Source organism: Plectropomus leopardus, chromosome 15, assembly GCF_008729295.1.
Source record: "Plectropomus leopardus isolate mb chromosome 15, YSFRI_Pleo_2.0, whole genome shotgun sequence".
In the NCBI taxonomy this organism is placed as follows: Eukaryota; Metazoa; Chordata; class Actinopteri; order Perciformes; family Serranidae; genus Plectropomus; species Plectropomus leopardus.
In genome coordinates this window covers 27,075,082-27,099,164 of record NC_056477.1, presented here as the reverse complement: position 1 = coordinate 27,099,164, position 24,083 = coordinate 27,075,082, and the positions used below count along the sequence as shown (strand labels likewise).

The 24,083-nt window shown below is 38.8% G+C and overlaps 2 protein-coding genes across 4 annotated transcripts; both read right to left on the bottom strand.

The window, feature by feature from the left end:
- Positions 1-770: 770 nt before the first annotated feature.
- Positions 771-15,835, bottom strand: sanbr (SANT and BTB domain regulator of CSR). Of its 3 annotated transcripts, none has more exons than XM_042502260.1 (21): positions 15,547-15,835; positions 13,689-13,840; positions 13,368-13,539; positions 12,394-12,490; positions 11,314-11,552; positions 11,033-11,091; positions 9,930-10,090; positions 8,781-8,867; positions 8,524-8,634; positions 8,267-8,390; positions 7,981-8,133; positions 6,501-6,643; positions 6,311-6,410; positions 6,170-6,202; positions 5,896-5,995; positions 4,350-4,435; positions 3,429-3,457; positions 2,736-2,809; positions 2,478-2,566; positions 2,142-2,224; positions 771-1,588 (listed from the first exon to the last, which is right to left on the bottom strand). In XM_042502260.1, the coding sequence occupies exons 2-21, from the start codon at positions 13,836-13,838 to the stop codon at positions 1,549-1,551; spliced, it is 2,130 nt and encodes a 709-aa protein (XP_042358194.1). In that variant the 5' UTR covers positions 13,839-13,840; positions 15,547-15,835; the 3' UTR covers positions 771-1,548. The 3 variants fall into 3 exon arrangements, with proteins under 3 accessions (XP_042358194.1, XP_042358195.1, XP_042358196.1); XM_042502261.1 differs by having other exon boundaries at positions 771-1,585; XM_042502262.1 differs by lacking the exon at positions 6,170-6,202.
- A 1,584-nt stretch (positions 15,836-17,419) lies between these two features.
- Positions 17,420-22,629, bottom strand: pex13 (peroxisomal biogenesis factor 13). Its single transcript, XM_042502089.1, has 4 exons — positions 22,490-22,629; positions 20,047-20,753; positions 19,804-19,926; positions 17,420-18,501 (listed from the first exon to the last, which is right to left on the bottom strand). The coding sequence occupies exons 1-4, from the start codon at positions 22,561-22,563 to the stop codon at positions 18,140-18,142; spliced, it is 1,266 nt and encodes a 421-aa protein (XP_042358023.1). The 5' UTR covers positions 22,564-22,629; the 3' UTR covers positions 17,420-18,139.
- Between the last annotated feature and the right edge of the window lie 1,454 nt (positions 22,630-24,083).

The following is a 24,083-nucleotide window of genomic DNA, read 5'->3' as shown; positions in this document are numbered from 1 at the left end:
AATGTCGTGAAAAACTAAATTTATCATGTTGTCCAAAATAAAAATAAACATTATAGTATAGCATGTCATACAGGAATTTTTAAAAAATTCATAATATAGTATGCCAAATCACAAAAAACAACAGTTAGTAAAGTAGTAGTATATTATAAAAGTCATAGTATATTACCTCAAAAGTCATACTGTAGTATGTCATAAAAAATGTATAGGTCATGTTATAGCATGTCATAAAAAATGTCCATAGTACATACAGTAGTAGTAAAAAATGTCATAGTATAGTATGTCATAAAAACATGCTGTAGTATTTTTTAATGTAAAAAAAAGTCATAGTATAATATGCCATCAAAAATGTCAGCATTCTATGTCAAAAAGTCAGTTTAGGTTGTCATAAAAATGTAATTATAAAGTATTTCATAAAAAAATGTCACAGTATATTATGTCACAAAAAAGTCAGTATTGTATGTCACAGTATTTTCTGTCAGGAAAGATGTCAAAGTGTAATATGTTAAAAAACAATGAAATATGTCATTGTAATATATCATGCATAAAAATATGTATTAAAAAAAGACGCTACCATTTCGTTTGAGAATGTACAATGCGATGACAGAAAAACGTACAAAAAATGTATTTAGGACCTGCTAATACCAATTAAGGCCTTATTTTAAGATGAATGAATTTAATGCCTTTTTTAAGGATTTTTTAAGGATCTGCAGGAATCCCTGAAAACAACTCAAATAAGGTTCTGGCCAGAGTTCAGTTTTATTCGTGTTTTATTGGTCCCAGTGTTGTACAGTGCAGTCACATTCCAGTACAAACAGGAATGACTAAACCTATATACCTCTACCAGGACTGGGGGGTGGGGGGGTGGGGGACATGTTAGTAACTGTTCTGTCTGTCTCGTCCAGATGGCTTCACCACAGAAGACAATGAGTGCTAATACAGAGTTCATTTGAGCGTACTAATGTTGTGTGATTGGTGGTTTAACCAAAACAAGCTGAACTGTGTTGACGCAGCACTATCTTGCATTTGGCATCACTTCTCTTTCTCTGAGAAAGTCACATACGTGTGGAGTTCACTGGATCCGAATAATTCAGGTCTTCAGGTCAGATGAAAGAATAAACTAGCATTTCTCATGTTGTCCTTTATGGAAATTCCCAACTTGTCAGGCTCCAAAACTAATTCCTGAAGACACAGTGAGATCAGTTCAAGTGCATTTCCCTAAACTGAGCTGGATCCAGAAGAGCTTGTTTTCCAAGGACGGACCACAGCTGCACAAATAAGTAGCTAGCTGAGTGACAGGGGGCGCAGTTGATGGTGATGCATACATAGTCACCTGAGTTAAGCACAGAGGGGGGGGGGCAGGTCTGACGAGGGGCGAGGGTGAGGAGAGGGTTCACAGCTGGGTTATAGGTTGTGGCCGTGCTTAGGGGGCTACCAGGAGGAAGTTTTTTTTCTTGTACTGAGCCCTCGCAGAAGGACCTCGCCTCTTCCTCTTTGTTCCACTGACTCTTCATCAGTTGTCATGCTCGACTCTTGGGCAGCTCAGGTCCTTTATGTTGTCCGGATTTGAGCGTAGCGTATTTTAGATCTACTGAAAAAGAGGAAACCTGTCGGTTATTGACTGGGACATGATGATGTGTGTGTGTGAATACAAGTTTTAAACCTGGGGTATTCAACTAAAATTCAAACAGAGTTTTAAACAAACTCTTTTTTCAAATTCTTCTCTACTTCCCTTCCTTTCCTTGCAAAATAAAATTAAGGCCTACATTTCAAATGAAATAACAAGTATCTCAAGTAAAAAGTAGAAATAAAAAGTGCAACTTTTGAGAAAAAGTGTGAACAGTGTGGGGCAGAGTCTCTTGGAGCAGGCCGGACAGGAGGGCGTTTTGGTCCGCCAGTTGGTGCTTGTTTAAACCGACAGAGTGAGGACATTTCGTCCGGTCCTCGCCGGTTCAAAGATCTGTTTTAGTGTTAAGTCTTGGTATTAAGGTTCAGGCTACAATTAGGTCAGTTTTCGGGTTAGGGTTGGTGTTAGGCATTAAGTTGTGATGGTTGAAGTTCGGGTTAGGGGCTCGGAAATACATGATGAAAACGTGGGTCCTCATAAAGACAAAAGTACAGGAATGCGTTTATACGAGTAGTACCTGGGTGTCTTCTCTGAACTCTGTCTGGTTTGAGAGGCACTCTTAAACTGCGCTTCCAGTCTGGAGTAGATTCCTCCTGTAGGCTGCAGCAACAGCAACCCCACACACACACACACACACACACACGCAAACACACACACACACACACACACAAATTGAGCAGAAGAAAAACAAGCCAACATCAGGCAGCTGCAAAAACTAGGACAGCAGGACATACAGCTCTACACGGGTCATGACCACATAATGTGAACCAGGGAAATAAATCCTTGTTAAAATTACATTTTTTAGCATCCTGGTTCGAAATAACATTTTGCATGAATATGAACAGATACTTGCCTCTTTAGTGTCCTTAGATTTGCTCTGTTCCTGGTCTCCAAACCTCATCTTATTCAGGTAGCCGACAATCTCCACCATGCGACGCTGGTCTGGTTCAGGAAGATAGAGAATAAAAACACAGCGAGGCAGCATGTTAACTTAGTGAAAATGTAAGAATAAAAGAGTAAATTAATAGCGTTTATAAGACTGATTTGAATGAGTGGTACTGAACTTGATAATATGTGTAAATAGTATTAATAACACTCAGTTCTCCTTTACCTTCTTCCCTCTGAGCGTCCTGGTTGTAACGCATCGAGCGAGAACTGTCCCACTTACTTTTCTGGACACTCACTCTACAACACACAAACCATGAGGACCAGTGTTAACCAAAGATCAGCCACATTCAGGGAAAACACACACCTATTCTAGAGAGGTGCCACACAAACTGCCTTCTTCAGGATCCTGTAAAAGGCCTTTTTTTTTTTAACTGCATTAGACACATTTTTGTGTCGCATGAATTCAAGTTTTTTAAAACAGCAAAGGTCAAATCAAAGCACAAACACACGTCCATCCTCATCTGATACTGCACATTAGAGCTGCAGTTATTAGTCAATTAATCACCAACTTACTTGGATAATAGATTCATTGTTTTGCTAATTTTTTAAGAAAAAAATGACATACAATTGCTTGTTTCAGCTTTTAAAAATGTGAGAATTTACAGCTTTTCTTTAACATTTATGATAGTAAGTGAAGACGTTTGGGGTTTTTGACTTTTGGCAGGACTAAAAAAAGTTTATTGACGATATCACTTTAGGTTCTGGGAAACTGTGATGAGCATTTCCTACAATTTTTGACATTCTATAGACTAAACAACTGATTATTTGTAAAAATGATTGTTAGTTTCACCCCCACTGCAGATACAGATATATGTCAGCATGAGTATAAACTGTAAATGATCTCAGATGAACTCACATGAAAGGTGTGTTGTCTCTGGACTGGGCCTGAGGGAAAGAAAATCAGATTGAGAGAACATAACAAAGCAAGTTTGAAAGTTTCTGTTTGCCACTTAAAGGTATACTATGCAGGATTTCCCTCAGTGTTTAGACTCATACAGAATAATTCCTCTCAATCATCACCTATGACCCACTAGAAGTGTGTGGCGGTGTGTTTATCTGCAGAGACTCTGCCCTCTGCTATTCACGACCTCACCTGAGCCCACAAACGTTCCAACCACAGCGAAATAAGAAGAAAACGAAAGGTAAAGGCAAACAGGTGCCAGATTACAACCAGCACTGATCCAAGAGGAAGATGAGTAAATTGCAGCTGCAGTGCCAAAAAAATGCAAATATAGCGAGGTGAAATGCTCTCTAAAAGTCATTTTTACTTTCACTTTGGCTGGCCATACTGTTTACAAACAGTAGCCAAAAATTCATGCATATACTTTAAGTATAAATATGTACTATTTAGTATTCAAGTAGGAATACAGCTACTAACAAATGCACTATTAATACAATATCTAAATAATAAATACACAGTATAAAATATAACCAAACAGACTTAAGTGTTTCTGAGGGGATCTACAATAGCTTCTGGATGCAAACTATAAATAGTCAATTATAAGTACAAATTCGTGACAGCTGAATTGATTTTCTTGGATAAACAAATTATGAACAATGTCTAGTTCATATATAAATAAAAAATTAAAAAGTCACAATATTGTGAAAAAAAAAGAAGATTTCTGTATCTATGTTTTTTTAGGCTTTAGATAATACAGAATTATATTGTATTATACCATAAGACCAAAACAATATCTCTCAGATGTTCATTCAGTTCAGTTGCATTCTGCAGAATTTTAGCAATTTGACTTGAATATTAATGAAGTCAGTGACTCACTTTCTCTGCTTTGTCTTTGCGCTGGAAGTTTGGAGAGGACATTTGTTTTTTCAGAGGTCTGTGGGCCTTCTTGGCCTTCTTAGCAGCTGGAAACAGAAAAACAGACAGAAAAAAAAACATGAATATGGAGACGGGATCTGATGCCATCTACTGGCCAAAGAGAGCATCTGATTTATTTTCCATCTTGAAAAGGGCTGGAAGTAATAACGAAAATGTTAAAAATAGATGTGATGAACATGTGAAATTGAGAACACTGGTGATGTGCTATAAATAGAGAAAGTTTCCTTATGTGTCCTCATTTGACTTTTATCATTTAAACTACACAAACAGTGACTCAGCATTTCTATCTGCACCACAAAGAACTCTCACTGATGCAAAATGTTGATTTTCTCTTTTCCTGCTGCTCTAGTTCTCTAGATAACATGACAAACTCTACATGATAATCAGCTATAAGCAAATGTACACAATTCAATGTAGGATTATGAAAAAGAAAAACCTCATAAATGTGTCCACATGCTGCTGTTATATTCAGAAAATCCACAGAAACATCTATTATAACTGGAATCATCTTTAACTCCACAGCATCACTGCAGTACTCTGCTTAAAATGTTTTTGTGATGATACACAATTAACCATATAAACTGCAATTAAACTGTCATTATGAGACTGTTATAATGGTGAGGGCACTGACACTTGCAGCCTGCAATTAAACCTTGCAACAGCATTTTAAAGACATGAATATATCCATAACTTATTATTATTTCTTTCAGACGAGCAGTGCACCGAATCTGCTTCAACAGCTTGAGCGGAAAATCACAGATATATCATCATAGTTTAACCTGTTTCCAACATTTTCTTCTTTTAACCTACTAATGAAGACAAATGAAGGTCAAAGATGCGTGTTTGTTATCAGCACAGAAACATCGAGTTCTTAGTTAAACAGCTGATCTGATCTTGTTTTTTCCACTAAGGTAAACTAAACTGGCTCACATTTATGTGACTTATAAATAAATTTTACTTTTATTTTATTACATTAATGCTTTGGGATCATTTTAATAAAAAAAAAAAGATCAATGAGAAATTTCAAGAAGTTGTTAAACATTTTTACAAGTATAGTTTTCCTTTTTTAATCAATATTATCAACATCAGTCTCAGCCAGAATTACTGTTTTTGCCAGTGGAATCTGGTAGCTTTGACGAGAGCAAAGAGAGTAAAACTGGAGCGGGCTGTCTGACAGAGAGGTAAAGCGGTGAAAATATTCTGAAGAAGGCCTACATTTGAACTTTTATGTCTGTCTTGCTGCTGCTCCTGTCCACAGCAGTGTCTTGTTTAATAAAAAAACATGACTAATCCTCAGTTAATGCACCGTGTGTGTTGCAGCCCTACACGTGTAAAATGTGTCCTAAATCAAAGCTGTAAGCACCAAATGGAAGGGGGAATACCACCAACACCACTTTAGTCACTCATCACGGCGCTGTTCGCCTAGAAATAAGCAGCTACCGACATGAACCAGCAATAATTTGTCAAAAAAAAAAAGTCTCTCCACCTTGTTTCTTGGACAGCTCCTCTTCGTCCCCCACCTCGTCTTCAGTGACCTCTGACCCCGTGGTGTACTCCTCGTCCTCTGACAGGAGCGACTGCTGCCTCTGGACGGGTAAAGGTCACAAATATCAGACATTCAGCTGCTTGACGACAATGCCTTTTTTTTTTAACCCTTTTTCTCATTAAAGGCAGCTGGACGTGTTTGTAATTCTGACAGCTGTCTAACAAAATCAGAATATCCGCAGATATAATGAGGGAAAAGAGGGAAAGGGTCCTACCAGTTGTAGACTCCAGTTTTTCAAAAGGGAAAACTGGTTGACAAAAAGAAAGTAGCTGAAGTCAGAATCTGGAAAATGTGATGCTGGTAGAAGAAAAAGCATCAAAGAGAGAGAAACACTGAGTAAGACGGACAGACTTACAGTGCTGCCGTCCCCTCTCAGAGGTCCGAGCAGCGTCGGCTCCAGGAGAACATCACAGTCCTGCTGAACCTTCTCTGCACTGGATGGACTCTCCTCAGTACTGACACACATACAAACACACACAAAATGAGCAAAGTAACACCGCTAGTCTTTGGCAAACAGACACGCTGCCACACACACTCGTGCTCACCCCTCTGCAGGTGGTGTGTTCAACAAACACACTGCGTCTCTGTGCAGCAGCAGGTCATTCAGGACTCTGGTCTGGGCTGAGGTCGCCTCGTCGCAGTTCTCCTCATCAGGTACGTTCACAATGTGGTCTCGCATCTTACAGCCCTGAACACAAACACAATTTAAATATATATACGAATAAGAATTTTCTTGAAGCTCTACATCGCTAAGAAATCATTTAAAAAATGTACTTGATCACAGGATGCGCTATGAACCCTTTGAAACCTAAGAAAATTGGCTTGATTTTGCTGTTTAAAAAAGGGAAGAAGGCAATGAGCAGTTTAACTAACAAGTGCCCAAAAATGAGCGAGAAATTTGTAAAAATTTTTCGTTAAAAATACAGGCAAATAAAAATTAGCAAAAAAGTAAAAGCAATAAAAAAAACTTTTTTATGTAAAATAATCAAAAATATATGTAATTACAAGCATAAAACCTAGTAAAAAAATAAAAATAAATCCAATAATCCCCCCAGCTTATTTTCTTGTCTCTTTTTACAATGTTTTTGCAGGTTGCAGGACATTTCTTGACAAGCCGTTCGTTATCTTCTCCCTGTGTTTTAGAAAGAAGTCAAACCAACTTTCTCAGGTTTCAGACGTTTAAATATGTGTGAAAGGTGTCTCAACACAGCACAGGAAAACTGATGCAGATGCAGTTGTTTAAGGGTTAAAATGACAGGTTACAATCAATGCAATTTAGCTGTTGTTGACCGCTGTGTTCTCCGTGAGCTTCCTTTATCATTCTCTGTAGACCGGGTGGATAACGGGGACAGTCCAAGCATGCAGTAGGACGGCACTCTTTATAAGCCAAGTAGAGGATTTTCAAAAATGTCAACTGTCTGAATAAAACCCTAAGTTTTGCTAGAGTTGGTGAACATTCCTGTGATCATGATCGGTGTCTTAACTCAGTGGTTTTGTTGTCTTTGTGTTTGAACAAAATCAAACGCGTTTACTATTCTTATGAGTTTATAGTCTTGTTTCATGCAAAACTGATGCTCAATAACAGCACATATTTTAGTGAGCAATCTGAAGTTTTGAAACGGTATTTCCTCTCATATACATTCCATCTCATACCTCTCTTAATATTAATGCACGAATCATTACTTGAAAACATAAAAACATTACTCACTTCAAACAAATGCATTTTATCCTCAGTGAAAGCTCACAGCAACATATTGTATGGATTTGACAGCATTTCATGGCATATCGATTCATCGATTCAATTTCAAATGTTTAATTAAATTATTAACCACTGATTAAATGACCATTGATTAACTGTTATCATCCCCAGTTTGGAGTAATATTTTCCACCAGAACCAGGATGGGAAATAATCTAGTCTTGAAAATTGTGACCCTGCAAGATCGCCAGACTTTGTGCAATTGTTCTGTTTGTAAGTGTGTTAGACTTTACATAAGTACACGTATAATGTGTGTGTGTGTCCATACCTTGGGCATACCACTGGGGTCAAAGCGGAGAACCCTCTGGTTGCAGCAGGGGTAGATTCCTGCACCATGCCAGCCTTTCTCAGTACCCATACCAGGGTACAGCACACTGTCTGGGTGGTACTTACAGTGGGTCAGCTCTGCACACACAAACACCTACACACACACACACACACACACACACACACACAGGACATCATAGGGGTTTAGTTGAATATACTTAGTCATAAGTGCTCAGGTTTATAGTATCTACATATATATAACCCTACATGCACTCACAAACACTCACCTGTTGGCATCGGGAGCAGGTGAGGTAGTTGATGGTACCCCAGATTCTCCAGTAGACCAGGACCCAGGACTTGAGCTCCTCATACAGACTGCTGATGTATTCATGCACATCCCAGCTTTTCTGTCTGCAAACACACACATGGATGCACACAGACTGTGATCGGAAGTTGAGCCCATTTAAACAGGATATTTCTGTACTACACATATTATTGCTGGCAGTTTAACAAATCAGAGAAATATATAACATTGCTATCGTACTTAGTGTGTGTGTAGATGATCTCTCCACGTGCATCGATGTTGATTTTCCCTGGAACACAGGAAATCTTCCTCTCCGTGTCTTTGGTCAGCATCTTAAGGCACAGACCACACCTGAGATTAAAACAAAAATATGACAAACAGTGAATACAATAGAGTACAAAAATTGAGGTGAGAGAAAAAAAAAAGTGCAAGGTGCCAGCTAAGGCTGTTGCTAAGTAGTGAGGTAGGTAACTGCTTGGAGTAACTCTGAGACTCACCTGTAGAGAGTGGAGGCGTTTCCAGGTGAATCTCTGCTCTGGTAGTTTGGATCAAAGAGACGCTCGATTTTCTTCTGAAACAATTTGCTGTGAGGGGAAATAAAATAAGAAATAGACACATCTATTAATGAAAATGTAACCTATTAACTAAGTGTGAAGTGTGACCTACTATCACTGACTTTACTCTCACTGTAAAGGCAAAAACACACCGGCGTGTGTTTCAGTGTACAAGCCCACACCGACAGCGGCTATACGTGCATTTATCCTTCAAAAAAGAGCCATAAAAACTGTGACAACACAACCACTTAGAGAGAACCGACAAACCCGCCCTTTATCAAATTAAAAGCACTTAAACTCAAACATTTGGTTGATTTCAAACAGTTCAAATCATGTACAGAGCTAAGAATCATCTACTACCTAATAATATCCAAAAGCTGCTTCACATGAAAGAAAGTTAACATGATCGGAGAGGAAAGTTTATGCTAATGAAACAGTTATTGAGGACTAATGCAAAATATCACTGTATTACATCCAGTGTGTGCTGGGAGCGGCACATGACACAACTTGGCGCCAGTGTGTTTTCAGCTTAACAGTTAACCCTTTGAAACCTGGAACAAGATCACTTTTGTTGTGCTGCTTTCAGCCTTTTACAAGTTTATAATCCTTAAACACCTGAGAAATTTGGTGCAATTTGGTATGAAATGTAACAAAATTTGCACAAAATCAGTAGATTTAGATTTTTTTTCTTTTGAAGCTAGGGGAAATAGAGGATGTCAAGGGAGAAAAAAAATGAAAAGCTAGGGGAAAAAATTGTTTTAATTTTCATAATTACATATTTAAAATTATGTTACAGAATTGTTTTATTTTTTAGGGCACTTAAACAACTTTTTTCCTTTGTTTTTATCATTTTTTTATATATATATATATATTATTCTCTGATACTTTTCTTGTACTTTTGATTAATTTCTGGCTAGTTTTTGGGTCATTTTTTCTCTCATTGCCTTTCTCCCTTGCCTTTTTGAAAGAAATCAAGCCAATTTGCTCTGGTGTTCAAGGGTTTATACCAGTTTCATCACATTCAGCCGTCAAGATGCTTCCAGAAATGACTCGAAATAAAAACCCAAAGCACCACATTTTGAAACTCGTTACCTTTTGAACTTGTCTTTTTTGTCCCTGATGTCGTCGGCCTCGTTGTGGTTGAAGAGTTCTGCGATGCGTGTGGCCAAGTTGCTGTTGATGCAGTTCATGTTGCAGGGTGTGGCCACGATGGCGCTCATGTGTTTGTGGCAGTACTGGATGCACTCCTCCACCTGAACACGGACAAACATGAAGCACTTGTATTAAACTCTTCACAGTGACAGTGAATGCGATTTCAATGATTCTACATAAACCAAACACTACTTTATCATTGCTACGATGTCAGCTCTTCTAACAGAGCCTTAGCAAACACAGCAGCGGTGAGAAAACTACTGTTTAAAGAACTCTTGACGGCAAGAACATCTACACTATTAACATCCATGCAACGTTAACTTAAAGCTCTACGTTTGGGCCTCTGGTTTTTCCAGGACTAGGACACATTACCAGTTATCAGTTCAGAAATATTTGTAAGCTGCTGGTGCTTTTTGTTTTAACCCTTTGAAACTTGGATCGACATCACTTTTCTTGTGCAGCATTCAGATGCCTTTCACAAGTATTGAAGCCTTTGATCCTTGAGCAAATTGGCTTGATTTCTCTTAAAAAACATAGGAAAAGGCAATGAGCAACTTGACAAGAAATGTCCATCAATTTGCAAAAAATTAATGAAAAAAAAATTTTTTTTTTAAAAAGCTGGGGAAAAAATGTATAAGATAAACTATATTTAAAATTATCATCATTACAAGTTATTTTAGAGAATTGTTAGAATTTTTAAGCACCTTTTTCAGGTCATTTCCTTGTTTTTTTGCTTTAGTTTTTACTTACCCATTTGTTAATCTTGTTTGTTTGAGTTTTTTATGCTAATTTTCTGGTATTTTTTGTCCTTTTTTTTTTTATTTACTATTTTCTTGCTAATTTTTAGGTAATTTCTTCTTAAGTTGCTCATTGCCTTCTTCCCATGCTTTTCAAAGAAATAAAGCTAATTTCCCTAGCTTTCAAAGAGTTAACATATTATTTTGGATATGTTGCCAGGCCATATATCAATAATGTTTTACATCAGAAAAACAAAAGGCCCGTCGCACATCACCACACCTAGCGTCACACGTCACAACACTTACTAACGTATCCATCTTCAAGAACTCGGAGGAGATCAGGATTGAGATCACATTGCTGGGCTCTGTAACCGACAAACACCACATGACCAACCAAGCAAACCCCACAACCCACAAACAACACAGAACACGCAGCCAGTGGCCCACCAAACACACACCACGTTCAGTGACTGAAAAATGGAGCACCGTCCACGGATTTACACAAACAGGTCAGAGACAGCTCAGGCATTCCCATGAGTCAGAATGTGATATTCATTATGTTCTTTACAGTTTGTCCAGAGATTTACCAAGGCGGGGTTTGTCCTTGTTTCCCTCTCCAGCGGAGTTCCTCCTGACGTAGTTCATGAGCCAGTCGAAGATCTGCACGTCACAGTGAACGGAGATGTCCACCTCCTCCCACCGCTGGGCGTCCACAGACAGGTACTCAGCGAAGTAACGCATCTCTTTCACTAGGAGATCTCTGGGACACGTGAAGTCCTGCTTCAGGTTCTTGGTCTCGTCACACACATGGATGACCATGTTGGGACTGTAGGAAAACAAGTTCATATCCATGACTTAACATTTAAATATACCCAACAGAAACATTTACTGCTAAATATGATAATTTTATAGCTGCCTTTGAAGTCCACAGAGAGTGAGGGATTCAAACTATAAAGATTTTTTGAAAGTGGAGTAAAGAACGGAGGATTAGGACCATGTTAAAGAAAAAAATTGTTAGATTTCAAATATAAAGTCATAATATTACGAGAATAAACTCTTATTTTCAAGAAAAACATTGCAATATTATAAGGAAAAACCTGTAAATTTCTGAGAATAAAGTCATAAAATTACAAGATTAAATTCATGATTTCCTAGAAAATAAGAGCTGTAAATATTAAGAGATAAAAATCGTAATTTTATGAGAAATAAAGTGATTAATATCAGAGAGTTAAGCAATATGGTAATATCCCCCGTCCATAATTTCCACTTTTATGCAATATTTTCAGCATTCTACATCATAATGCCGATCTTTCATCCATCACTTCTCATCATTTATTCATACTTTGTCACCTTTTATACCATATTACCCAAAACTCTGGTCTTAATTTGTCACTTAATTTCTCATAAAATTACAAATTTGATCTCATACAAACTCAATGTCTAATATTACGACTTCTGGTGAATTTGTGAGATTTTCCTCGAAAATATATCAACTTTTTTCAAATTTAAATTGCAATTTAATTCTCGTAATATTATGACTTTATTTCCAAAATCTAAGATTTTTTTTCTGTAACATGGCCCTAATCCTCTGGTGTAGGTATGTTTAAGGAATCAATGTGCATTTTTGCTAACTTTGTTAAGACTGAGGATAAATCCTCAATTCTTACTCTCGTGGCTTCTGAGGTTTGTCCTCCTCCTCGGCTGAGACTCGTCTCTCTTTCTTCTCCACAGCACCGACTCTTCCTGAGGGTGTCGATTTGGAGCCTGCTGACATCAGCAGAAAGAATGCAAACATATTCTTAACCCAGTTGTTAAATACAGCAGCAACCATCAGTAACACAGCAACACATTTGTCTGACGTACATTAAAAACAATGCATTATACTGCTTTAAAAAAGATGATGTGTCTGCAGGTGTCCATGTTTTCTACTAGCCTGAGAACAGTTCTGTTGAAAATTAAGCTCCGCTTAAGTGATTATATCTTGTAAAGCAAAAGGCAAAATCAGAATGGTCAAATTAACTCTACTTCATTTGATAAAAGCTTTTATTAAATGAAATCTACATGCATTTAATAAGATAAAACATAAATGATTTCCGTGATGAAAAAAGCACAACAGAAATAAATAAGTGCGAACTAATAATAAGGTTTCTGCAGTGTTCATTTGTAAACTGTATAATGCCACATAAAATGCAATTTAACCTGTTTCATGATCATGCCATCCAAAGTATGAAAGTGTGATGGAAAAGCAGTAGGAACTATATGGCACAGAATAAGGTGAAAGAGAATATTTTAAAAATTTGCAATTTTGCAAAGATTTTTTAATCCTCTTTTAGGCTTTTTCTGAGGAAGAGTGATTCACTGCTTTTTAAAGGGACATCTCTGCCGCCTATCTCTACAACACTCGGCAGCTCACACAAAAACAACGTAGATTGATAAATAGCTCTACAGGTAAGAGGAAAAATATATGGTTTCTGATTTTGGGGTGAACTCTCCCTTTAAGACTTAAGAGCTCTGCATTTATCCTGTATGAAAAGAGGCTCAGACAGATTTATAAGTCATTTAAAAAAAAGTAATGTTTAATACTGAGCTTTTGTGGTTAAACTGAGCTCAAAATGTAAACTCAGGATGACACTATACTGACCTGTAACTTTGCTGCTGCTCTGCTTGCTCCCTGTCTCCACCACCTCGCCAGTGTCCAGCAGCGCAGTCAGGCCATCTGAAGGGGAGGTGCTTCCTTCTGTCAAGGCGTTACATTGATTGTCCACGTGAGGAAAACCCCCTGTGCTCTTCAGCTCCTCGAATCGCCGGGCACACTGTAAGATCACATCAGTGCACCAGTATTACTTCTTAGCAACAAGCCAGGCCTAATGTTACTGAACCATGGGGTGAATGATGGATGGGACCAGACATGTGGAGGAGAGGATGGATGGAAGCTCTCATAGTTACCCAGCATTCCAGTTACCTCCTTGGGAGTGAATCCTGGAACTAGCTTGGCTACATTGTCCCAGTTTATGGGTTGGGGCATTCCCCACAGAGAGCCCAGCACCATGTCCAGAACCAGGACGTTGTTGTCATAGGGAAAGTTGTTGTTGTCTGAGCAGAAGCGGCTCATTTCTACAAAGGCAGAGAGACGAGACACGAGAGGCAGTAAGTCATCAGTGAATGCCTACATCTGCTAGTATGATCATCGCATCCAAATAAGAGCTAAAATTATTGCTTGATCTACAGAAAATGAATTGGAAATGGTTTTTATGTTCCAGTGTGTAGGATTTAGGGTGAATATATTGACAGGAATGGAATAAAATATTCATTACAATGTTTTTATTAGCCTGTATTCACCTAAAAATAAGAATAGTTGTATTTCTGTTGCCTTTGAATGAGCTGTTTATATTTACATGCGGGGCAGATCCTCTCTGATGGAGTCCGCCACTTTGTTCTACAGTAGCCCAGAAAGGACAAACTTAACACTGGCTCCAGAGAAGGCCATTTGTGTTTTCGCAGTAGACACCTTATTTACCCTACACGCTTTACAAAGGGGAGGAGTTTCAATTGGTTGCAATCTGCAACCCTAACACTAGGTGACACTTAATCCCACACACTACACCTTTAATTCTCACTTACATCATAGTAAACTGAGTATTTCTAGGGTCTGGACTGTGGACCAGGCAGAGGAGAAGCGTTGACGAAATTTTAATGCGCCTTTTTCTTTCTTTTCCCTATTGATAGCCCCAGCTATTTAAAGTTTAATAGAAAAAATAGTCACCACTAATTATGAATGATTTTGTTATCTCAGGTAAAATGGGATATGACAGCAATAGCAGCCATACACAAGATTTGAATTGAATTACCATATGTAAGGTACTGCATCACTCAAAAATGATTAATGAATACCATCCAGCTCAAGTCACAAGTGAGACTGTAGCTAGTGCAGAGTAATGACTCTTAGATGTGGAGGGGTTAGTGCAAAACAGGGGAGGTGGTTAACATAATTTATTTTAGGCACTGGGGAGGTGTTATATGTTTGGATTTGGAGTAGGAGGAACATTCAACTTAAAACTGTTGTATTTTGTATTTATTCTAATAACCTCAGAACCCCAAAACCCTCTAAAAAGGTGTGTTTTCTTCAAAAATCTCCAATATTGACCGATTTTATATTGCCAGAATATGTGAAATATGGTTATTTATGGTGGTGGGAGAGTCTTTGAATTTTCCCCCAGTCACTCAGGGATGCTCAAGAAAAAATATTTGCAGCAGCTGGATAACATGATATTAAAGAAAACAAAAACAACAAAAAGTCACATCCCAGCAAAGCCTACTATAATAAATAAAGTACAGCCCCTTAAACATATTTCTGTAGTAATATTAACTTTAAAACTGTAAATTCACACATTTATTTTGTATAAAATAAGCAGTCTCATATCAATTTAAATTGTAAATGATTTATTTTTAAAGGATTTGTTTTAGTGCCTGTTCGTTGCGTAACGTGATGCGCCAGTCACTAGAAGTCAAAGTTACTAATGATTTTTCTGCCCCTGAATACACCACAGGTCATACCATCCTGGAGGCTCTGCAGAGCTTTACTGTGATACTGTTAGCAGCCAAAACAGATCAACGATGTGTGCAGTTTATATACATTTGCTAACACAGGCGTATACCCATGGTATACAAAAGAGAAACTTCGTAGAGTCTCGTTAGTGATGATGGCGCAGGCCGAGTCCCTCTGTCCTCCTGCTGCACCAACATCTTTCAGGTCGAATTTAATCAGCTGATGCTTTACACATAATTTAAATAGCAAACAGGACAAGATATCGCTGACATACTTAACTGGTGTTCCTCCAAGTCGTCTCGTACAGTGAAGTCAGCTGGTGCCTGTTTTATGACATTGTGTATGGCTGGTGCTGATGCTGCGGTCCTCTCCTACCGGCTAACTGCAGCTACTGCTAATGCTAGCTAACTTTAAGGGACTGGATCTGCTGCCTTCAGGTACTCCTACAAAACTCCTCACAACGAACTCCACACGACACGCCACGAACATAGACTAAATATGATGTCAAGACCACCATTCAGCTGCACAGTACTGCTCAGTTGTTGGTGGTTGCTGCCATTTTCCTCAATTTAGGCGAGTTTAATTATGCTGCATTGTTATTATGCGGTTTACAGCCCCATATACAATTTACTCATTTTCGTTGAAGTGGGAATCTTTCTGCAAAGTCTTTTGGGTTAAAAAGCTGCACGGTCAATTCTAGACACGGTGGAAGAAGTGGACAATGAGATCAACAGCTTATGTCAAAACACTATTTCCTTTGAGCTCAGTTGCATTACCGCAGTATTTCCGATAGTCCTTGAAGGCAGCATTGGCTTTAGCTTCAAACAGCTAGCATGTCAGCTAACCTAGCTAAGTAAGTAGCTACTTAGCACAGGCGTTTGTAAATGTTTAAGCCCAGAACACGGCGGAAATGTTAGCGACAGGCTGCACTCTTAAAACACAAACTGAGATGTCAACTCCTAAAATAATTTTGACAAATAAACGTTGTTTGGTTGGTTCCGTCGGTGACTTGTCCCTGCTGTCGCAGTGCAGCAGGTTAGGCATCCTGTTGCTAAGAGACAGCAGCCGCAAATCCATCGTTTCTGCCGTAATCCCCCTTTTAGAATAGAAAAATAAAACAAAGTCACATGGAAAAAATACAGACCTACTTGCACTATTACATCATAACCTAAAACTTAAAAAAAAACTAAATAAATATCTCTTGTATTTAAGGTTGGCTCCTAACTTCTCAGATATTACCAGAGGTGGGGCCAAGTCTCAAGTACCTAGTCAAGACAAGCAAGTCCTGAGTGGGTCCAAACTTTGAGTTTCAAGTCTAAAACTTCATGTTGTGCTCTTTACAAAATATGCCGTTTTAACAATGGAGTAATTTCTATTAAATTAACAAATATCATTAATGGGTTTTAGTCAAGTGCAACCAAACTTCATCATAGAAAACACAATACTGACCTTGTACTTTCATAAAGCTCTATTAACATGTAGCACAACAGAGAGGATCTTGTTGCATTTAACTCACCCCACATTTAATAATTTTCTCCTCCCAAATTTGCAAGACATAATTAGTATTGTATGTTGTTGCATGTTTTATATGTAAATGAAATAAAAAGATGAACATTAGTTGACTCAGTAATGAGGGGAAATTAATTGATTTGTGGCACTCCTTTTTAATTTTTGGGTTTGGGGGAAGGCATGACGTATTTTCAAGTCAAAATGCTCAAGTCCAAGTGAAGTAATGAGCCACCTCTCGAAGTTGCTGATGTGTAAACCTGACTATTACTAATTAAAATTAGGGATCAATCGATATTGGTTTTTCAGGGCTGATGCAGATTATTGGTACATAATGACACCTTTGACTGATATTTGGAACCGATATGCATTCACAATAAAAATGAAAATATTTCTGTCGAAATTTAAAATTTGGAGTATAACAAACTCCAACACAAATCTTTGTTTAAATGCTTTTAGTAAATATTGAATCAAAACTGAAACTTTCAACATTATAAAAAGGTCTTCAACAAAAATGAATGAATAAAAATCAAAAATCAAAATAAAATGCAAAAACAGATAATCAACATGCTAAATGTCTGCCCTGATAATCAAACAGGCCGATAATCTGTCGACCCTTTATTAAAATTGCCTTTATGATCCAATTTTACACTCCTATTCGCTTGATGAAGATATTACACAAAACATGATTTTTTTTTTACAATATTTATTTTCAAAATAATTTTATTAAATATTTTAAAAATTACTTTCTGTGACAAACGAACAGCTGAATATGTGCAAAATGAGCCCTTACTCATTCTGAACGAATCCAATCCCATTTACTTCACAGTGAAGAAAATGCAGAGAACCACGTAGCTGATAAGTGAGGGCGAAAAAACAAAAAACGCAACGTAATCAAACAAAATATCCTGGCTTTGTCCTTACACCGTCAGTATACACATGATGTATCAGTGCACTTCATTTACTTAAGACATTAAACTAATTGTAATCAATCTCAATAGCATGACATCTTAAATCAGACAAAACTTTTCGTGTACACGCTCTGACTGAAGAAATGTAAGAATAAACTCCTAATTTGAGATACAGCACAACCTGTGTATGAAAACCATTTTTGACCGATAACCTTATCAGAGTCCAGATCGTCTTCCATGATTTGTATCATTACAGATGAGCCAGGGAACTACTTTAAGCAATTTTGCATGAGGTGTACAGTGTACAGGGTTTCCCCACACATCTACCGTCAGCTGACTGTTAGTCAAGTTTCAGTGTTTAACACTGCAAAAAAAAAAAAACAACTGACTGAGCCAATAAATGTTATGAACACATAAAGACTTGCATACCAAAAAATGCACACATGCACATCACAGGTCGGTCTTCTCGGGGATGTTCAGCACCGTATTGGAGGGAAAACTGGAGTGGGATGTTCCCAAACTGAGGGAGGCTGGTGTTTCTCTGTACGCTGACTCTAGCAGCTCCTCTGAGGGAGCGGAGGAGGAAGCCAGGCCTGAGGTGAAGCCTCGAGCAGGATCTGATTGTGGGTGTGAAGCGGGGGCTGTCTGGGAGGCCTGTGTGTTCTCCTGCTGCACCTGAGCCAGCCTCTCCATCTCTGCATGCTTAAAGCCTCTCCTTTTGCCTAGGACCTTGACGTAGTTAGCTGGGACAAGTCCAGTGGTCTGTCCATCCACGCTGGCCAGCAGCCAGCCACGCACTCTGGGCTGTTGTTCTGTACATGGGGGAGAGTAAAAGTTCATGACCTAAGCTAGTCAACATGGCATAAAAATCAACTCTCTCGCTTAAAAAAAAAAAATCATTAAAAAAAAAAAAAAAACGGCAACCATTTTTTTTGACAGAAAAAAAGTGAGAGAGTGATGATGACATGCAGCATAGGGCTGCCGGTTGGACTCGAACCCCGGGCCGCTGCCACAAAGACACACAGCATCTGAATATGGGGTGCGTGCTGCCTGGCCCCTGTGAAAAGCAACAACTAGCAAATGTTGTACAGTTGGAGAAATTAAGATTTTCAATGTCACACAGCGAGAAACTCTTTCAGAAAAATCTGTCGACCGGTCATTAATCTGATCAGAAAACTGAATTAAATGGTGAATGGTTTAGCAGGTTAACTGTATCAGTGTGTCATACGTCAATAACATGCGTCCATGTTATTTTTTCTGGTCTGCGTTACCAACAATGTTGTAGGTTTTTTTCTTGCTTTTTTCCCATTTCTGTTTGATTCTTCTGTTGCTTGCACAGTTCTTGTTGTCATTGTTTTTTTCATGTTGTTGTTTGTGCATTTGCGGTTAGTGTTTTTATCTTATTGTATTCTTATACTACTCTATAAAATCAATAAATGTAAAAAAATGTTTTTTTGAAGATGACTGAACAAGAGTCAGACAGAGATTTTTTGTATACGTACATAAGCAAACTGTGTACAGTGTTTCCCACAGAATTAGCATGACGATGGGATGTGCATCCTTATTGTAACCATTCTGTGTCCCCTCTCTAAATTTGGACATTTTTGCAGGTCTGTGAATGCTGCACAGTTGGAGCTTTTTGTCTCAGAAGCCTCGTCCTACCTGATCTGTCGATCCATTCAGAGCTGATCACATTACATCGATGAAAAGATTGAAGAAAAAAAAAGGTTGAAAAGATTGACCCGGTGTTCACTATAGGGATATGTTGTAAAAATAAATAAATAACTACTTTTCTCACACCCAAATTAATTCGATTATGAAAAAGAAAAAAACATCTTAATATTAAACCCTTTTTCTGGTATCAGGAACACTTCATTGATTTGCAACACTGACCATAATGAAAGGGCTGATCATGACGTCATAAAACATACAGACAGGCATTTAAAGCCTAATTTTACAACCCTAACAGAAGCCTCAAATGTGAAAAAAAAAGACATTCAGTAAAACATGCCATACCATAATGGCCCTGCATACCCAGACGTGTTCAACCATTTTTGTATAAAAGGAACACGAGGACAGAATTGAATGTGTAGCAGTCATTTTAGAGCGCTCACCTTTCGGGGCGAGGTTGAGCATGTCTCCAGCCCGCAGAGAAATCTCCTCCTCAGATGCAGCTGAAAAGTCGTACTCTGCTCTGGCCACCACGTGGTCGTCCTCCCCGCTCGCCCAGTTAGTGGCTGAATAAAAAGAGACACTTCTTAAGGATTAGGAGTAAACGACGCAAGGACTTAAAAATTGTTGTGAATGAAAATGTGGAAGTTCCCCATCTCAAGTAAAATATCTTAACTGTAACTCACCATTTTCTTCAGAGCCAGAGCTGGAGCTCAGCAGTTTCCAAATAAGGTAGGGTCCCCCCAAAACTACAGCGAAAAACAGAAAGATTGGCCAGGACTTCACGGGCTGACCCTCCATCCCTGTTCCATCCCCTCTGGATACACTCGTGGCCAAGGCATCACTCGCACTGTCTGCCCACAAGTCGTCAACGTCGGTGTCTGACCTTCGTCCCAGCAGCCTCTGCAACCGTCTGTACAGGTAGCGCAAGGTGCGTACTAGAGCAAAGGCTGACAGAACTCTGGTGAGGTGCGCACGCAGCCGTGTCAGGTGGTTGGCTACGTCCAGCACGGCACGGAAACTGTTATATACGGCTGAAAAGGTGGCATCCAGCATCATACTGACAGAAGCAAAAGCCTGGACGATGCTTTCGATGGACTGGAAGGCACCGCGACTGCTCTCCTCCGCCTGTTGCACAAACCGACTGGGGGCAACGTCTTCCGTGTGAGAAAGGCGGCTGTACCCTCCCATGCCGTAGCCACCGCCATAGCTGTAGGGGCTATAGCCACCGTATATGGAGCTCCCATAGGGGCTGTAAGAGGAGGTGAAAGAGCTGTAGGATGGACGGTAGGTCTGCTGGACGGGACGAGGAGGCACAGGGGGAACCATTCTGGTCAGGACAGGAGGACCTGCAGAGGTGGAGGGGCCTGCAGCCGGTCCAAAGTTTGTAGATCTGTTCAGTGAAAATGTCAAAACAAGACAAAGTTCAAGACAGCTTTTGTGATTTTTTATAATTATTCTTTAATGATACAGAAGAGCATGAGTGAGATTTCAATTAGCCAAATGCCTAATATTAATTAAAACTACAAAAGGCATCAGAGACCCGCTGAGCCACGGGCGGTCCCGGCTGATATTCCTGTCTTTAAGAGGCTGAAGCAGGCTAGAGTGACGATACCGGTATATGAAACTAGAGGACCCAGGAAATCCAATGATACTAAGCATGTCATGTTAGCTTCTCAGGAGGAGGGCTAAGTAACACTCCTAAATATGCATACATTTTGGTGATGAAAAAAATGGCTTTGCTATTTTCACAGGGATCTCTTGAACTCTCAAGATAACTGAATGTTCTATGGGTACCCAAGCACTTTCTCCGATTGTATTTGAATATTTCTTCATATTGGGGCCCAAGAACAATCTGGAAATGCAGAAATTGGGGATGACTGGAAATATAAGACTACTGTGGATGAAATGAAGCCAATGTATTCAAGGATAGTCACAGCCTCATGAAACTTTACAGCCACAAACATTCAGAGGTGTATGGCTTTCAGAGGTACAGCTGAGGTTTCTCAGCAGTGTCCAGAACAGAAGGGTTCACCATCCAACTGCCAAAAAATGCAGTTCCTTCAGAAATCTCCAATTATCAAAAGATTTTGAAATAAAATCACAGCATACATTGTTGCTATTATGTTTGATCTTAGTGTCTTTAAGTACTTTTTAAGGGGATTTGGACTTAAAACGTGTGCAAATTTAGTACCACAACTGTATATGAAATGGTATAAACACTAAAAATTGCAAGAACAACTTTTGAGATGTAGTTTTGCAAGAGGATGGCCATCATATACTTTCATCATAATGCTCTTATCCCCTTAACACTCTGAACCTCCAAAGTTTGAATGGGCACCTAACCAAAACACAATGTTTATTTCAGAATTATGACTAGGAACACTTGACACACAGAACTGAGCTGCATCTCAAATTGATCTCCAGGCAAAAGACAAATTGGGTCTATATAGGTCTTAAAGGGTTAATGGCTCTGCGTAATCACTGGAGTATCAAGTTAACTCTATGGATTTGCCAACAACATGAAATATCAATGTACATTTTTCGAGCATGGTCTAACAATTATTCCTATGAAATTACGTACAATTGAAATGTGACGTCAATTGAACACGCGAATGACGTTATTATTTCAGTTAGTGTAAAGAAAAGACGGTGTTATCGACATTTCTGACCAGTATCGTATCAACAACCATCCGAAGTAGAGAGGGGAAAATAAAAAATACTGCAAGTTTTTAATCAAAGCTCCGTGTCGTGTTTACATTCATTAAGATAATACGACATGTTAGTTAGGGAGCCTGGCGAGTAACACAGCACAGCCTGTCATGTGCAGAAGGACTGCACATGACAGGCCCTCAATTAGGCCAATAACAGGCTAGCCTTTAGCACAGCTTTAACCTTCTTTAAATTACTATAGTCGGCAAAAAAATATTCTCACAAGTGTAAATTAATTGTTTTTAGATACCTTACACCACAATATCAAAGCCTCCACTGTTTGGTTGATATCACCTCGCTTGTGCAACAGTCTAAGTCTAAGCTAGCTAACGTTAGCAACAACAGCTAACAGTCAATAAACGCATAACAACTCTCATGACGGGGAGCTAGCTAACGCGGCTGACATAGCTCGTTTACCTGTAATTTACAGGTGCGCTCATTGCCCCTGGAATCCGCCTTTCCCACGGCTTTGGAGGAGGCTGCGAGTCCATCGCAAAATAAATGTCCACAACAAGTGTGAAAAATAACGCGAACTCTGTTCCGGACCCTGTCCCCCTGAACTCTGCTGCCTTCTAGTTCTCCTGGTTATTTCCTACTTCTGATATCGCAGCTTGTGTGCATGTAGGTGGATTTAATGGCCTTTAACAATATTCAGTGTTTTAGTGACGTTATATCTGACTTTGTGTCTTGGCCTTAGGTATTCTGATACGACTTCAGTTGAGCTCAAAGGAGACATAATGGAATTGGTAATGTTTAAAAGAATAATTGAAATATTCCCGACACCCCTTAAAGGCACCAACTGTGCTGTTTGTGATCAGACCAGAATAACTGATGGGAGATAGCTTTAGTTAGTACAACGAAATATATCCGAAACTGTTTATATTATAATTTATATTGACTTTATAGATCTAATTTTTTTGCAGTAATTACATTTTTTTTCATTAATTCTTATTAGTTGTTGCTGCTTAAATTACCTCTCAAATCCATTGACAATCCATTTCCACACTCAATTAGTACACCCTGGACACATTAACGAAGAAACGCACTTACCCCTCCTGTCCAGCAGAGGGTGCTGTAGCTCACCAGACAGAAAGCCCTCTTCACAGCATGGATGTATTATGCTTCACAAGCGCCTAGAGCCAACAATGTTGCAAAAAAAGGGAATACCCCTCCTCTGTTTCAAACTGTAGTTAAACAAAGAATGATAGTATTTTATCAACGAACACTAGGAAGTTCAGACATAAAATGTGTGCTTAATAAACAGACTACTGTTATCAAGACAGGGACTTCACTTTATTTATCAAGAAGGGGGTGACGGGTGTGGCTTTAATTTAGTATAGTTAAGTTTTTTTCAACTTGACCCTCCCCAAAGTCAACTCCAAATGTATGTGGTTTTGGAGCCACTGCAACAAGCAAACAGCACAGGATTGAGTTATTACTGAAACATACAGCTTATTTCTCAAGCAAAATTCAAATCCTCCTTAAAACTTACATGTTAGAGGGCCACCAGAAATTTGAAAATGCAATAGTTTTGGCTAAAATTGTGTAATTTTGACAGTTTTTAAAGAAAACATGGCTTTCAAATCTGCCAGAGGGATTTAGTGTTCAGATGATATTTAATATAAATACAAAATACTATTATTTAAAGTTATACATCCCTCCCCTAACACAAAAAAAAGCTTCCCCTGTTTTGCAATATTCCCTCCCCCCTTGCAGGCAATGACACAAAAGTCTGTTGTCCTCAGACTAATGCTACTTTATGAGAAGATAGTGTTGCCCATTTTAGCACTCAAATGTAAGGTGCTAATTTCTGCTTCTAATTCATTGTCAATTCATTTTAAAACATGTCATTCACACCTATGTTAAGCAGATACATTATATCACCCAATCAGACCACTGATGCTTGTACAGCAGAATTTCTTTAAATGTATCGAACTGTCATGGCATTACTTTGTCACATTGATAACTATCACTGTTTCCTGTCTCATTCTCCTTGTATTGCTGACATGGC

Coding starts and splice junctions, on each gene's coding strand:
- pex13 (XM_042502089.1), bottom strand. CDS start 22,563: ATGGACTCGCAGCCTCCTCCAAAGCCGTGGGAAAGGCGGATTCCAGGG. Junction 19,927..20,046: donor CTCTGGCTCTGAAGAAAATG/GTGAGTTACAGT, acceptor CTTTTTATTCAG/CCACTAACTGGGCGAGCGGG. Junction 18,502..19,803: donor GCTCAACCTCGCCCCGAAAG/GTGAGCGCTCTA, acceptor CCCCATGTACAG/AACAACAGCCCAGAGTGCGT.
- sanbr (XM_042502260.1), bottom strand. CDS start 13,838: ATGAGCCGCTTCTGCTCAGACAACAACAACTTTCCCTATGACAACAAC. Junction 11,092..11,313: donor CAAGGACAAACCCCGCCTTG/GTAAATCTCTGG, acceptor TGTCGGTTACAG/AGCCCAGCAATGTGATCTCA. Junction 6,644..7,980: donor ACCCCAGTGGTATGCCCAAG/GTATGGACACAC, acceptor GTTTGTGTTCAG/GGCTGTAAGATGCGAGACCA.